General features: G+C 41.1%; 1 protein-coding gene across 2 annotated transcripts in view; it reads left to right on the plus strand.

Annotated features, from left to right (window-relative positions):
* The window catches only part of LOC109419083 (uncharacterized), a 384,014-nt gene extending 369,367 nt beyond the window's left edge, over positions 1-14,647 (plus strand). For both annotated transcript variants that reach the window (XM_062850864.1, XM_029873542.2), the window contains exon 8: positions 12,860-14,647. In XM_062850864.1, coding sequence (XP_062706848.1) covers positions 12,860-13,098 — 239 coding nt within the window. In that variant the 3' untranslated portion in view covers positions 13,099-14,647. The remainder of the gene's footprint in view (positions 1-12,859) is intronic.
* The last annotated feature ends 1,280 nt before the right edge of the window (positions 14,648-15,927 follow it).

Consider the following 15,927-nt stretch of genomic DNA (forward strand, 5'->3'; position numbering starts at 1 on the left):
ATTCGCCTAGAAGAGACGGAAGAAGGTGAAGTGAATCCGGTAAATTTTTCAGAATTCTTTCGGGCATCCATCAGCATTTGCTTGGAAATTCCTTGGGAAATTCGTTTTAGAATTCTAATCTATAATTTCTTCAGAAATTCCTTAGATGGTTTCTCCAAGAATTTCTCAAGCACGATCTTTGGAAAATCGTTCGGTAATTCCTTAGAAAACTTCTCAACCAATTATTTTGGAATTTCCTACCGAATCATCTTCGGTATACCGTATTGTTTGCGAGTTCCTTCGATTTTTTTGTGGATACTTGGTGGATTTGGTCAATTTCTTGGGAAAGCTCTCATAATTTCTTCAGCCATTCCTTTGGCAATCCTTATAGGAATTCCTTCGGTTACTCCTTTGGAAGCTTCTCAGGAAAATCTGATGGAAGTTTATTCGGCAATTTCTTTGGATATATCTTCGGGATATTAATCGGGAATTTATTCGGGGTTTCTTTGACATTCCCTTTGAGAATTCCTTTGAATCTGCAAAAACATTTTCAAATGTCTTCGGCTATTTTTTGGAAATCGCAATTCCTTCTTAATTCTTTGAGCAAGCTCAATTGAGAATTTTAGATTTCCAAATAGAATTGTCTGGGAATTTCCAAAGGAATAGCCGAAGAAATTCACAAAGAGATAGCCAAAATAATTTTCAAACAAAATACCGGAGGGATTTATTAGATGAATTCCTAAAATAATTGTCTGAGAAATCTTCCAATTGTAGGTCTAAGAAATTTACAGTGGAATTGCCAAAAAAGTTTCTTATGAAACTTTCGATGAAGAATTGGAAGGAATTACTGAAAAATTAAAAAAAAAATACCGAAGGAATTTTCAAAGAATGTGTGGAAACCGAAGTAATTCACAAAAGCATCACCAAGGAAATTATCGGTGAAATAGCCAGAGGAAATCCCAAAAAAGTATTTAAAAAAATTAAAAAATATCACAAAATTTAATAACAAATTGCCGAAGCAATTTTCGGAAGCAAAAAATATATATACAATGAAATTAGAAAGAATTACAAAAGGAATCACAAAAAATTGTCGAAAAAATTGCAAAAGAAGTGCAAAAGGAAGTGCTGGTGAAATTTCAAAATTTCAAAACATAGTGGACCTATTTCCAATGTAACAACTGCAGAAATTCTAAAAAATCAAACGAGTACCAAAAGGAATTACCACAGATACTTCAAAAGAAAATAACGGAAGTTTGCCGAAAATATTTAAATAATCATATATCTAAAAAATTTCCAATGGAATTAATTGACGAACAATTCCAAGAGAATTACTTCATTAGCTAACATTTTCCATTGTATTTTTGAAGTATATGCCAAAGAAATTCACAATGGTAGAAATTAAAACCGACCCCAATTTCCAAAGAAATGCTGGCTTTTTATTTTGGTTTTTAGTTAATCCGGCTCTGTCCATGGTACCCAATTCGTATCAGTTTTAGCCAAGGTGTTTTTAAGGTGAAACATCAAGAAATCCCATTGCAATTTTGCATACAAACTGTGTAATGCATACAAACTGGCCAATTTGTGTATGTAGCAGAGCGCTACAGAAGCGTCTCACATTCTCAACACATAGAATAAAATAAATAAATAAAATAAAATGGGCACAATTCAGCCAGATTATAAAATTGCTCGTGTCCTCATATTTTTGTGAAATTCAATTTCGAATAAACTTGTAGGACAATATTTTTTTCCAAACTCACGCAATGTATGAGTTTTTTTTTTTTTCTAATTTTTACAAAATAAAATAAATTTGGGGCCGATAACTTTTTAACCAATTGACCAATTTCCTTTGTAGATATTTCTGTTGCCTATCTTAGTTCTGAACGATTTATTCGTCAAAGTGTTCAGTAAGAAACTGGCAAAACATGCCTTAAAACTTGATTTTTTTTCATGTAAAATTTGAGTTTAGGACGATGTTTTGCAAGTTTCTACTTCAAACCAGATACTAAGCTTCATATTTAGAGATATAGAACACAGTGGAGCACATTTTCAAAAAAAACAAATTTTCTCACATTTAGAGCACATTATAACTATATTTTAATTCAGAACACTTCAAAAATTATATTCAGCCCAAAATTAAGCATGAAAACAATAAAAAAATTGCCAAAATTCTCATTTTTAAAATACGAACTGTTTGATATTTATCCATGTTGAAACCATTTTTTAAAGGTACCGTAAAATGGGGTAACTTTGATAGTTTTTCAGCGAATTTTCTCAATATTTTTACATGTAACAGTATTTCCCTGAGATTTATATTTTTAAAACAAGTACTGGGGTATCAGTTATCAATTGCAATTAAAAGATTCGATAATCTGAAATGTTTTGGATAACTTTTAATTTTTCATATAACCGAAAACCAGATTTTCATTTTGGGGTAACTTTGATAATGCCCTAAAAACACAACAAATCTCAAAAAATAATCACACATTGAAATCTTAGGAGTATGGACATGATGAGAGAAGGCTTGTGAAATATATCAGATAGAATTTTTATATCAAAACGTTGATTTTTTACTAAATTCTACATATAAAAATGAGTGCAAACACAATAAATTTAGCTATCATAAATCATTACCTTTGTAATAATAAATTCTTAACGGTACAACAACTTATGATTACATGTTATTCATGGTTAGTTAGCTCTTTTTTTGGATAGTTTTCTAATGTTTCATTAACAAATTTTTAACAACACATATTTATTTACATGAAATTACAAGGGCATTGCATACTTTTAGGCGTTTATCATTGTATGGAGATTAATTTCCCAATTTACAAAATTGCTTCCATTTCGTTAAAACACACTTCGTTAAGAGATTCAAGGCCAGATTTGGAATCTACTATGATGAATCTATCAAGAATAAGCGTCCATTCATTGAAAAAATAGTTGTAATGAAGTCGTATAGCAGATTGTTTGAAGGGGTTGACAAATGACAAAAATATCAACAATTTTTTTTTTGTCCAAAAAGTTGTATATAAACTAGATTTTAATGACAATATGTCTAAGGTGAACGTTTATATGTGTAAAATTGATTTACGTTTACCTTTTTCTTAACTGGTTGAAGGAATCATAGTTAGGGGCTATTCATAAACCACGTAGACCAAAATTTGGTCATCTCAGACCCCCCCCCTCCCCCCTCGTAGACTTTTGTCCATACAAAAATTTTAAAATTTGTATGGAACGTAGACTTTGGCCAGACCCCCCCCTCCCCCCAAAAAGTCTACGTGGTTTATGAACGGCCCCTTATAAGATAAATTACACAATGCCTGCCGCACTATCAAAGATACCCCGTTTTACGGTACTGGTAATCCGGGGTCAAATTGATCACTTTAAAACAACTTTTGCGAATAACATCAGTGGCAATTCAAATATTGCCTAAATAATTCATGTAAAACCAGTACCCAGTGGATCTCCATGGAAGCATGTGACATAATTTTAGTCAACAAATTGAAACTTTAAGTTGAATAACTCCAAAAATCAAAAAATTGGAAATGCCACTTTGGGGCGAAATTGATCAGTATACAATTAAGCATCGCTTGGAATGGAAAATTTCCTTCTCCGCTTAATTTTGCACTTCTAAAACCGAATATTGCGTTTAAAATCCTACAACTAGTGAATTTAATACTTAAAATGCAAAATTTAATTTTGAAATTTCCCCTTAAACGCCTAAAGATATGCAATTCCATTTGAAATAAGTCATTTCTATAACAAAAAATCACTATTTCATCATAAAATGATTTTATGCAATTCGGTCTAATAATTTATATTTTATACTTCTCATTTCAGTATCATAATGGCCAACTTTTCCGTACCGGTTCATAATGCAACTGAAATGAGTTGCATAATGAAAAATAGTTGCATAATTCATAATTCAACTCATTTGAGTTGCAATATGAACATTATGCAACTCAAATGAGTTGCATTATGAAAAAAATCATTGCATAAAATTTTGTATGGAACTCGATGCAAAACTCGACTTTTTAAGCACTCGGCAAGCCTCGTTGGATAAATGTACGACTCGTGCTGAAAAAAATCAACTTTTTGCAACTCGTCACATAAATAACTATTTTTTAACTATTTAATGTTCTGATTAGCAACATAACTTCCCAACCAAGGCTCCACAAAAATGTTATAACAGAGAGTTTAAGGGAAGTCCTATTAGCAATCGATTGTTTAGTAGCAATGAATTCACCTAAATGAGAAAAACATTGCAAATTCCCAAAAAAAAAGACGAAACTAACTTTTTTCTAAGAAAAATAATAGTCTACACTCATCTCTAGACATCTACGAACCAGATGACGTAAAAAGTTTATGACTTAGGCAATTTCTAAACTTTATTGTCACGTTAATTGGAAACCACTGCTTCACACGCGTACTCACACCAATTTACATGAACCCTTTCGCACACCCTGCTACTAGGGCAGAGAAGTAGGTATGCTCGGTTGGATTTACGGCAAAATAATGGTGTAATAACAATTTTGCATCTACGTGCTCTGGAGTAACTTTTGCCGAGTTAATCAAATTACGGTTTTCAGTCGGGGGATTCGTATGAATCACGGGCCCGAACTGCTACCAACAACGATGATAGGCATTCCTTGTTTTGCCGAAACTAGAGAGATTGGGCTTATTTTGGCTTTAGTTACTGTTGCTTTACGTGAAATTTCGCATCACGTCGTCGGTGGGCGGCGGGTGAGGATTGGATTTCTCTGCATGGGAACATTGTAAAACAAACGAAATTGTGAGTGAACTCGTGCGAGATTGCATGTTTGGTATCCCTTTAGTGGAAATTTGATCAAAACAAGTTGTGCATGCTTGCCCCGAAAATTGACGAAAGGGATTATTTGGATGCTGGGGGAAACTTATTCGTTTCATAGTTGTTGATCATTTCGAACGAAACATTTGAAAGTCATGAATGGATATTGAACTTTTACATACTAGGACTTTCGGGATTTGTTGAGAATTAGGAAAATAAGATTGAGTTGGTTTTATACACAACAGCCAAGTAGAAATAACTAGTCCAAAATGCTTTTCCCCGCATAACGTCTCGATTGACGCAATCTTAATTTGCCCTCATGAAACTTTAGTATCAACTTAAAGCATTGTTTCGAAAATAAAAACAACAGCTCCTATCCTAAATTATATCCCTCACCATTTGCCACGAGGCCCATCAAATTGAATATTCAATAACCACCGCCATACTCACCATGTCAACCATAGAGAATGCCGTTGAGAGTGTTTTCAACTTAAAAATACCCGCAACAAGCTACTCTCAGCCATTTTTTATCCAGCCCCAGTCCCCATCATGCAAAAATATCCGCATCAAGCACTTTGCAACGATATGCATTTTTCTATAACCTGAAGATTGTGAGCGGGAAAAATTGGACGCAGAAGAGTTTCCGTTGCTTGTTTATTTTTTTTTTGTCTTCCGGACCATAGGAGGAAAATCTGCTCAAGACACACCCAAACAGGAAGGTCCGGGTAGTGGGCTTAAGGCCGTCTGCTACAACAAAAGTAAAACCCCGAATTACTCTCTTCTCTACGCTCTACCCACTGAACACATCGCCAAACCCTTCGTCTCTACGGAACCACCAAGAAGGCATTGCTTCAGAAAGGGGCTAGTGCACATCGCACCCTCAAGGTTAGCTGCCTAGCCTACAGCAACGAACACCTCCAAGCCAAGTTCAACCTCGCCTGCGGCCAACTGTTTTGCAGACATGAAGAACTGATGCCTATGTGCAACCAGATTTGGAAAGACGTTTTGCATTATTATCGCGGTAATGTTCATTTCGAACGCCTTGATCGATAGCACCAATCGCAATTGGTGGGTCAATAGCACCAAAAGTGAACTGAAGCAGCGGATCTACGGCGACGAAAAAGACCGAAGAGAGCACCGATTGGATGTACGATCGGGGAAACTTCGGGAGTCGGGAAATAAGATCGAGAAGTACGAAGGTCAGCGTGACCGAGAGAGCCAGTTGGTTTTAGCGTTCTTAGCCTCACAGACGTGTCGCTCCACCAAAAGGTTCAAAAACCGTGGAACTTATAGTGTGCTCTGGTTCTGAACGACTGTGTAGGCGTACTTTCAGGTTATGTTTAGTTGGCGATTCAGTCATCAAATTAATTGAAAACGATGATTAAATTTTCACCAACGTTTCGCTCCCCCCCCCCCCCCCTCCCCCTCTTCAAGATAGACGTGGGGAGGTGTCTCCATAAGCAGCTCGAGAATTTTTTGTGAGCCTCGGGGCGTCTCTCCAGTGACTACTACTTTCGGGTTCTACTTTCGACGCACGTGAAGAGGTTCCGTCGAACGGCTCCTGCTAACTTCGCTTGGGAGACAGCCAACCACCAACCAACGTTCTGCGGTAGACTTGGGACGACCACAAACACCCCCTTCTCAGCGGGACAGCATCGTGTCGCAACAACTTTTTGATCACGGCGGTCGTTTCTATATTCGACGCGCGTGAAGCGGTTCCGACGAACTGCAACTGCTCCCACCAACTCTGCTTTGGGGGCAAATAACCTCCAACCCCCTCTACGGGACAGGCAAGAGGAAGCCTGCCCTGTGCCCTGTGAACGGACCCGGACAAGGCAGACTGCTGAGCTTCCAGTTGAGCCAAGCCAGAACCGCCTCCCCTGCTCTGTACGTGCGAAAGGCCGCGGACACGCTCTGGAAGCCGATGCCAGGATCCGATTAAGCTGACAGTGCCATCAAGCTCATCCCGTCCATACCACTGCCCAAAACGCTTTTTGGTGGAATACAAGTTTTAAACGTGAGTACATGTTTCTTTTTCCTTCGCCATCCGAAAGCTCTCCCTACCTTTTAACGCCCTGGGACTCGGGAGCAAAAGAGGCCTTTTGCTCCCACCCCGCAAGCTGCTGACAGTCTAAGTGAGTCCCCTTCTGGGACCGCACGAGCTCCCGAGGTCAAAAGACGTTTCAACCCCTTTCCAACCGTGGGCTCGGGTCCAACCCAGTAGACCGACGCCACGGCTCAAGAGGTATACGAAGAACTGCCAGGATGGTCTCCATGGTCAAATGGCAGCGCGCGTGGGACAGTTCCACCAAAGGAAGGGTGACCCATGGGTTGATTCTGAGGGTAGATAGTTGGATTAATAGGCGCCATGGGCAAGTGACATTCCACTTGACACAGGTCCTTTCAGGTCATGATTGCTTCCGACTGTATCTACACCGTTTCGGGCATGCGGATTCTCCCGAATGCCCAGTGTGCACTGGCTTAGAGAGAGGAAACGGCGGAACACGTTTTGTTCGTGTGCCCGCGTTTTCGCACAATGCGTGACCGTATGCGTAATTGCCACATGCGGAGAGGACCATCTTGTCCAGAGGATGGGTAGGGATGAGTTTGACTGGAACGCCGTTTCAACCAGGGGACCCGCATGCGGCAAGGTAGGCCTACTGCTCATCTTTTGCGAGTGTGTTAGTGTGACTGGCAACGCGACCATAAACCTAGTCGAATCCTGCTTGGAAATCGGTTTGTTTTGTCGATGGGGGTGGCCCGCGAAATCGCATTGTGTTGTTTGGGAAGGCCCGCTCGATGCATGTTAGGTAGGCGTAGTTTGTTCGAGTTTGACGTGCCTGCACCCTCCCTGGTTTCAACGGCTATTACCGACATCGTTTGGGAGCTACAGTTCTTGATGTCTGCTAAGCAGTTGGGCGCAGGCGAGGTTGACCCTGCCCGCCTTCCGAGGACAAAAGGAGTGGTGAGGACCACTCGGGAAACTGGCTAAGCGCCAGCATGCTACCGTGATGGACTCTCCAAAGCGAGTCATCGATGTTCGATGCTGCAGGCTACGCAGCTAACCTTGAGGGTTCGTTCATGTGAGCTCACATGCCTCCCAATTTGGGATGTCCACAGTGACTCGTTTACACAAAGTTGTATACATTTTCAATCAAGAAAGCACTCGCTCAAATGTAGTTTTTGCTTGGGTGATTTCTTGGATATTGAGGATGCTTTTGATGACGTGCCGTTCAATGTCATATTGAAAGTCGCATGACGTCACAAGCTACCTCCAATGAGCTATAGGCTCTCTTTACGCTTATGCGTTGTACAGTGTGCTTTTCAGGGCACTGATTAACCCCGTTGTGGTATGGGCTATGAGCTCTGGTTGCGCTTATGCGTTCACTCCATCTTCTAGGGCACCCTTCCTATTTCATCACCTTTCCCTTTCCTAATTCCCATCCCTTGCCCCATTCTCCCTCAGGTAAATGATGAAATAGGCTTATATAAGGCGATGGCACAAATGTCCCAAATGGAGGACAACGTGCCTCTGGAGCCGGCCTTATGATACCTGATAGCCTTGAGGGTGTGATGTGCACTATCCCTATCCTGGTGCTTCTTGGTGGTTCCGGAGAGACGTAGAGTTTGGCGACCATAGGAATGTGTTTAGTGGGTCGAGCAGAGAGTAGTCCTGGCTTTTACTATTGTAGTGGAAGCAGATTCTCCCCTATGTACAGTGGAAAAAATTGGTATAAAACGCGAATAAAATCAATAGTGCCCATATTCGCATAGTCGATGTAAGCGCCACTGTACTTTACAACATACTTTTGGATTTTTAACAATGAATAAATATAAAGTTCAAGATTTTTTTCCGCATTGACCTCTTACTAAGGGTTGTGATCCCTTTTGTGGTCTCAAATATGCACACACGTTAGATATTAGCTTTTGTATCGTGGCATTGCCAATGGTGGTTACATCGGCTTTAGGACATTTCCCCGAATTCCATTACTCCGAACTCCATTACCTCGAATGATCCATTACCCCGAATGATTTATCCGCAAGCCTATCTGGAGATCTGGTCTGGGTAACTAACGGTGCTCGAAGTTGATGGCCATATTTTCAACAAAGATTTTCCTTCTTTGCGCATATGTTGTTCGTTCTAGCAATACTACTAAGGAACTTTTTGGAATTCCAACTGCCAATGTGGTCATCAGATATGTATCCTTCTTTCAAATATATGCTATTCTTTCTAGTTATTCTTTCAAGGAATTTGTTAGCGTTTCATCTGGTGATACTTTTATCAGAGATTTTTACTTCATTTAATAATAGACTATTCTTTTAAGATGTACTGTCATATAGAATAGTAACATGACCACTAGTTTATTATTCTTATTATTCATTATTATTCTTCGATCATATGATCTGAAACCAATTGTTCAATAATGATGTTTTCCTTCTTGTGGCATTTGGTAGTTCTTTGGTGTTCCAAGATTTGAATATACACTCCTCAAAGTGATTCAGTTCTCTAAAAGGCAGAATGAAATATTATCAACCAAGCTAGTTCATTCCGGGCATGGCTTTCGTTCATTTTAGCAAATAGAAAATTAATTATTGAGAAAAAAATATTCGGGGTAATGAAATTCGGGTCATGTGGGGTCGACACTAACACATCTTTTTTTTTCTCTTCCTTACCTTCGCGGTACGCCCGTTAGGGATGACTTCGAGAAGGGGGATGACCGTACATAAGTACACTTGGACACGCTCGGTATGAGCCTGTATGTCCACCTACCCTTGCTGACAGAAAAAATAAAACTCGGAATGATCTCACCCAGTTCCATGTCGTCAGATGACCGCAACCACGCCTTAACTCCTTCAATTTTCTGCAATACTGTTTGCTACCAAATGTGCACCCATTTTTATCACTTCACGAGGAAGGACAATATGCACCTGCCCCAAACACGCGTATTTTTTTCACTTTTTCCTTTTCCTTTTTTATCTTCGTCGCAACTCAAAATAAAATCAATACCGATCAACACGCTCAGAAATCCGTTCTGATAAACGTGACAAACAAACGTAGGTATATATGAGAACAAGCAAATATACACCGTGAACTGGAACTAGTTCCAGCTGTCAATATGGGCGTTCTAGAAAACGTGAAATATAGTTCACAGTGTACATTTTTATTGTTGTTATCGTTGCTATGCATAGTTCCCGTTTGTTCCCGTTGCCGTGATTGGGAGTGAGCGTATATATGAACGGATTTTTTTTTTTGCGTGAATACTGAAATGTATTATTCATATGCAACTGAATCGAAGGTAAGTTTTCCGTTTATCTAAAATTCGGGGCCCAGTAATGCTGATCTTTAATTGATGGCAGCATTAAGAGAAACAAGCGGTTTAGTCGTCAAACCATTCAAGACTAATAAGATGGAGTACCTGGTGGGTCATCCCCTGCCCTTATCAACCTTGCTGAAGTTTGCATGTAACTTGCAGGCAATTTTAACGGCATAGAAAAAAGATGCAAAAATATCGAGGTCTAAGTGTCTCTTAAGAATAAAAGTGGTATGCAAGCACACCTGGAGACACCCAAACGGCGATACTTGCAACCAAATCGACCATGTGCTGGTAGATGGCCAACATTTCTCGGGCGTAATTGATGTTAGAACTTTTCGAGGTTCCAACATCGACTCAGATCACTATCTCGTAGTTAGTAAGATTCGAGCTCGGTTATCAACCGTGTCGGACTCTAGAAACTGGCGATCGATGCGTTTCAACATCCAGCGGTTTTCAGCAGACGGTACGGTAGCTGACTATCACAAGAAGCTGGACGAGCGGATCAGCGAGATCAACGAGAGCGATAATCTCAACACTCTGTGGGAGTCTATCCACGGAGCGATGAGTACAGCAGCGCGGGAGGTGATAGGTACTGCTCAAAGACGACCTAGAAACGGGTGGTTCGACGAGGAGTGCCAGAAGGTAACGGATGAGAAGAATGTTGCCAGAAGCCGGATGCTGGTGTCGGGGACCCGGCAGAGCAGGGAGCGATACAGGGAAGCAAGAGTAGCCGAAAAACGAATCTACCGCAAAAAGAAAAAAGAGCACGAGGAAAATGTGAACAGAATGATATGCGGAGATTTTACGAAACTGTCAATGGCGTGCGGAGAAAAACAGCGCCTTCTCCCGTCATGTGCAACGACCGTAATGGAAACTTGCTGACAGACAAGACAATGGTGGCTGCCAGGTGGAGAGAGCACTTCGAGGTATTGTTGAACGGTGGGAGTGGAAGAGCGACTGACAGAATTCGAATCGACGACGACGGACAAGCTGTGGAGCCTCCAACGCTAGACGAGGTCAAGACAGCCATTAGGAGTCTGAAGGCTGCTGGAAAGGACGAACTCCCGACCGAGCTTCCAAAGCACGGTAGTGAGCAGCTGTATCAACTCTTACACCGTATTATATTGAAGATATGGGAGGAGGAAGAACTGCCCGCTAGTTGGTTGGATGGTCTCATTTGCCCTCTTTTCAAGAAAGGTCATCGACTGGAGTGCGCGAATTACAAAGGAATAACACTCCTCAATTCAGCGTACAAAATTGTGTCCGGAGTTCTGTTCCACAGGCTGAAGCCGATTGAAGATTCCTTCGTCGGCGAATATCAGGCAGAATTTCGTGAGGGCCGATCAACGACGGACCAGATGTTTACCCTACGGCAGACTCTCGATAAATTTCGGGAGTACAACTTGCAGACCCATCATCTGTTTATTGATTTCAAGGTGGCGTACGTTTCAGTGAAGAGAAACGAGTTATGGCAGATTATGATCGAACATGGATTTCCGGCGAAGCTGATTAGACTGATTCGTGCGACGCTTGACGGATCGAAATCAAGTGTACGGGTTGTGGATGAAATTTCGTCATCGTTCGACGTAGTGGTGACGAAGTGGTGCTCGGTGGGGAAAAGTTTGAAGTTGTGGATGAATTTGTTTATCTTGGTACCCTAGTGACGTGCGATAATGATGTTACCCGCGAGGTGAAAAGACGGATTGCGGCTGCAAATCGTGCCTTTTTCCGGTCTGCGAAACCAGCTGAGGTCCCGCAGGCTGCAAACGAAGACAAAACTCGCGTTGTACCAGTCTCTGATTCTCCCGATCGCTTTATACGGTCATGAAAAGTGGACGTTAAAAGAAGAGCCTTTGGAGTCTTCGAACGTAAAGTGCTGCGAACAATACTCGGCGGTAAACTGGAGGACGGCATCTGCCGGCGTCGCATGAACTACGAATTGTACCAGGTATATAAAGAGATGGATATAGTGAAGCGAATATAACACGGCAGGCTGCGGTGGGCTGGACACGTAGCTCGTATGCCGGAGTTACGACAAGCTAAAATTATATTCAGCAGAGAACCAGGAAGGGGTCGTCGGCTTCGTGGAAGGCCGTGCACACGTTGGCTTTTTGCAGTTAAGGAGGACCTAAGGACTCTAAACGTTCAGGGTGACTGGAAGCGATTTGCCCAGGATCGAGACCAGTGGAGGCGGATACTTCATTCGGCGTAGACTCACCGTTACGAGTTGTAGCCCATCAAGTATCAAGTATAAAGTATGTAAGGATCTCAGAAACGGTTTAAAAAAAAAGAGGATTTGAAGGTCTCAGGGAATTATGATGGCAGGGCGACAAAGGGGTATCAAAGAGACCAAATAGACAGCGGGCCTCAGGAAGATTGTTGAGGACAAAAGTAAACTCCGTCCGCTGGCAGCCCGACCGATGCCACGAGGAGTTGGGAGTAGTACATTTGCTGGGAAAAGGATTTTGGCCTCAATAGAGTCTGTATCACGTGTTGCCTAGATTTTACCGTGCTACGAATCAATTCATCTTCATTCAAAAAATACATAATACCTACCAAACTGACGAGTCACAGACATATTTACGTGTCCAATTTTTGTCGAATGCTATCTTCAACCATAGTGCGCGGCTGCATCACACAAGTCCTCGAAAATTGTTTTTGTATAATAATTTAATTTCCCTCCCGAACAACAGCTAACAACGGTGCACTTATCTTTCTCTTCATTGTGTTCCATTTTTCCCGCCGCTCTTTTCCACAGGTGAAAAACCAGCCGCTATGCAGCACGCCAACCGGAGTCAGCTGGAAGACAGCAAAGCGAAAGGTGGCAGCAGCAGCAGCAGTAGCAGCCCTGCCAGGACACTGTGCAACCTTCGGCATCCTCTCTTGGTACTTCCGGTGACGACGATGCTGGTGCTTCTCCTAGCCCAAATACGCTGTCTTTCGTCACTACTGGGGCGAAACCAAGGCCACCACAACCACCATTTGGCGAGCAGGTGAGAGCGGGGAAAACCCGGATGCAGCACACTCAGCCTCTTCCCGCATCGCGCGCCGCTTGCGGATCCGCTGCGCGACCCAACGAAGAAAACAATGGAAAGAGGCAAACAACAGCCGCAGCGAAACCAACAAGCACGTCTCTTGGGTTCGGTAAATTAGGTTAAACGAGAGCAAAAATGTAATATGTATCGTGCTATACCCCGCCAGATACCGTCGAGCATCCATGGAGATGGTCCTCTTCCGGCCGCCGCCGACACCGCCATTTGATGGCGGTGGTCGACCAGAAAGCTGTTCTTGCGATGCTAGTTCAGCAAAGCGGAATCCCGGTTTCCTTACAGGCTGCGACTTAAGGGTATGTGATATGTCGAATGATTTGTTCGATGATACTTGGATTCAGAAACAGCATGCACCCGCTTTAGCCCCTTTGGGGCCTAAAGTTTTCTAACTTAATTACTTACTTTCAGTCCTGAGTGCTCATGCTGGTGCAGAGAGCCAAAATGGAAAGTCTCTATTATGGGTGACTGCCCGTCAAATTTCTGTCGACTTCCTTTATTTCTTTATTCAGGCTGCGCTGCCATGAGCCTCTGGACCTATCTCTTCTGCAATGTCCTGCCGAGTTCCAGGTTAGCGCTTTCATACAGTTTTTGTTCCAGCCCCTGCGTAGAGAGTAGCCGATCCACCTCCACGTTTGCTCTCGAACTTCTGTCACTATATGCGCCAGAGCTCCACGTTGGAGTTCCAGGTAAGGCCACCATGCATATTTATATTCCGAAGGTAACAACTGTTGATGAAGACCTGCAACTGTTGAGTGTTTCACTGGTGTACAACAGCACTGATTTTACGTCTGAGTTCAAAATTCGGGTATTTATTCGTCGAAAAATCAGACTATTTATGACATTTCTTAAACTAGCAGCCCTCGTATTTGAATAGTATTACACTGAATCGCATCGATTGAAAACATCATATCGCATACCCTTACCCGCGCCTTTACATCTGCTGTATCCGATCAGCCGAATAACCCATTCCCCGTGACAAAGCAAACTGGACGAGTCAAAATAAGAAAAAAGGAAAATGAAATGTAAATTTAATTTTAGGTTTCCTTTGCCCAAGCGGTGCAGAGAATAGTGTTTTTTTTTCTACATTAGGGTACACTCCAATCCTGTGAGAGAAATCTTTTTAGGTGGAAGAAGGCTAAATTTAATTTTGCGGCCACTTTTCCGGGTCCTTTCGTGCGATTTGGGGCGAGTGGATTCGATGGCGAAAGTCACCGCCAACCATGTAAATAAAACCTGTATTATAGATATATCAGATAGATGATCATCGATTGTGAACAGCAGTTTTCCCTTTCTATGTTTGATAATAACAAGGTGAGGCTACCCGAGGTATTGTACCACGTTTGATGGGTACTTGAGACGAAGGGGCAGCCTCATTCTCGTTGATAGTTAGTGCAAATGTTTCAGAAAAAAAATCGAAGTCAATAACCCATCGGGGATAATAAAAATGAAGTAAAAATAAAATCAATACCGAAAAGTATTATTCATATACAACTGAATTGAAGGTAAGTTTTCTGTTTATCCGAAATCCGTGGATTACTGGGCTGATTCTTAAATGGTAACAGTATCAAACCATTCAACACTAATAAGATGGAGTACCTACCTGGTAATAGGTGGAGACAGATGTATCTCCTGATCAACTTTGCTGAAGTTGGCATATTACTTGCATGCAACTTTGACGTCATAGAAAATGGACGCAAACAAATCAAGACGCAGGTCATCTCAACCCGAGCAGAAGAGAAAAGCAAAATAATAACTACAAAATAACATAACCAGTTTTTATATCTTGTTTTGTTATCATTAACTTATCAAGGAATTACTTTTTCATAACATGGTTTGTTGGACAATCTTATTTTGTTATTATTCAGCAATTGATATGCACCCATTAAACAACATATAAATAACATGTTTTGTTATGGAGCAAACTAAGTTACTATATTGATATTGAGTGTGTACAAATATTTGATAAACAATATCACAACACTAACAAGTTTTGAAATTGTAACTACAATATTGGAGATTTACGTTCTTTACAGCATTCCGTACATGTTAGCTAATTATTCTAATTATTATTCTTGTCAGCTTATTATTTTATGAACACTTCGACAGTTAAGCCCTGTTTTATTTATGATTTTTTGTATCCAGTTACATATAGTCGTATCAATTCCATAGAAAATCTCAGATTGTTGTAATACTTGGTTGGTTAGTAGTTCCTTGGAAATATTTAGACTCATATGTTATAATTCGCAATTAGCATAACTCTATCTAAAGGGTGGTCCAAAAAAATTTGCTTTTGGTTTGTTATCAATAACTTTTGAAGATCAAAAGTTGTTTCAGAAATATTTTCCAAATTCATTGTTATTAAGTTGTTATTGACACAAACAAAACATGTTATTAAATTTGTCTTCCAGGAACATTTTTTTGTTATGATATTTGTTATTTTGCCGCTTATGACACGCAAGTTTATAACATAACATGTTATGTTAATAACATTGAAATAACTGACTTCATTACTTAGTTTTTTTGTCAAAACAACGCATTTTGTTATGCGATTGTTTTTCTCTTCTGCTCGGGAAGAAAACTTAAGGGGAGAGCAGGGGAGTAAAACGAAAGAGTTAGGTAAGGATGTCAGAAACGGTGAAAAGGGAAAAGGTGAGTTTGAAGGTTCCAGGGAATTTTAAGGGCATGCAGGGTGACAAAGGACGGGTCTCAAAGGGTCCAAATGGGGAGCAGGTCTCATGCAAGATTAATGGGACCAAATGGGAAACAGGAGGTTCAA

Source organism: Aedes albopictus, chromosome 2 (assembly GCF_035046485.1).
Source record: "Aedes albopictus strain Foshan chromosome 2, AalbF5, whole genome shotgun sequence".
Lineage (NCBI taxonomy): Eukaryota > Metazoa > Arthropoda > Insecta > Diptera > Culicidae > Aedes > Aedes albopictus.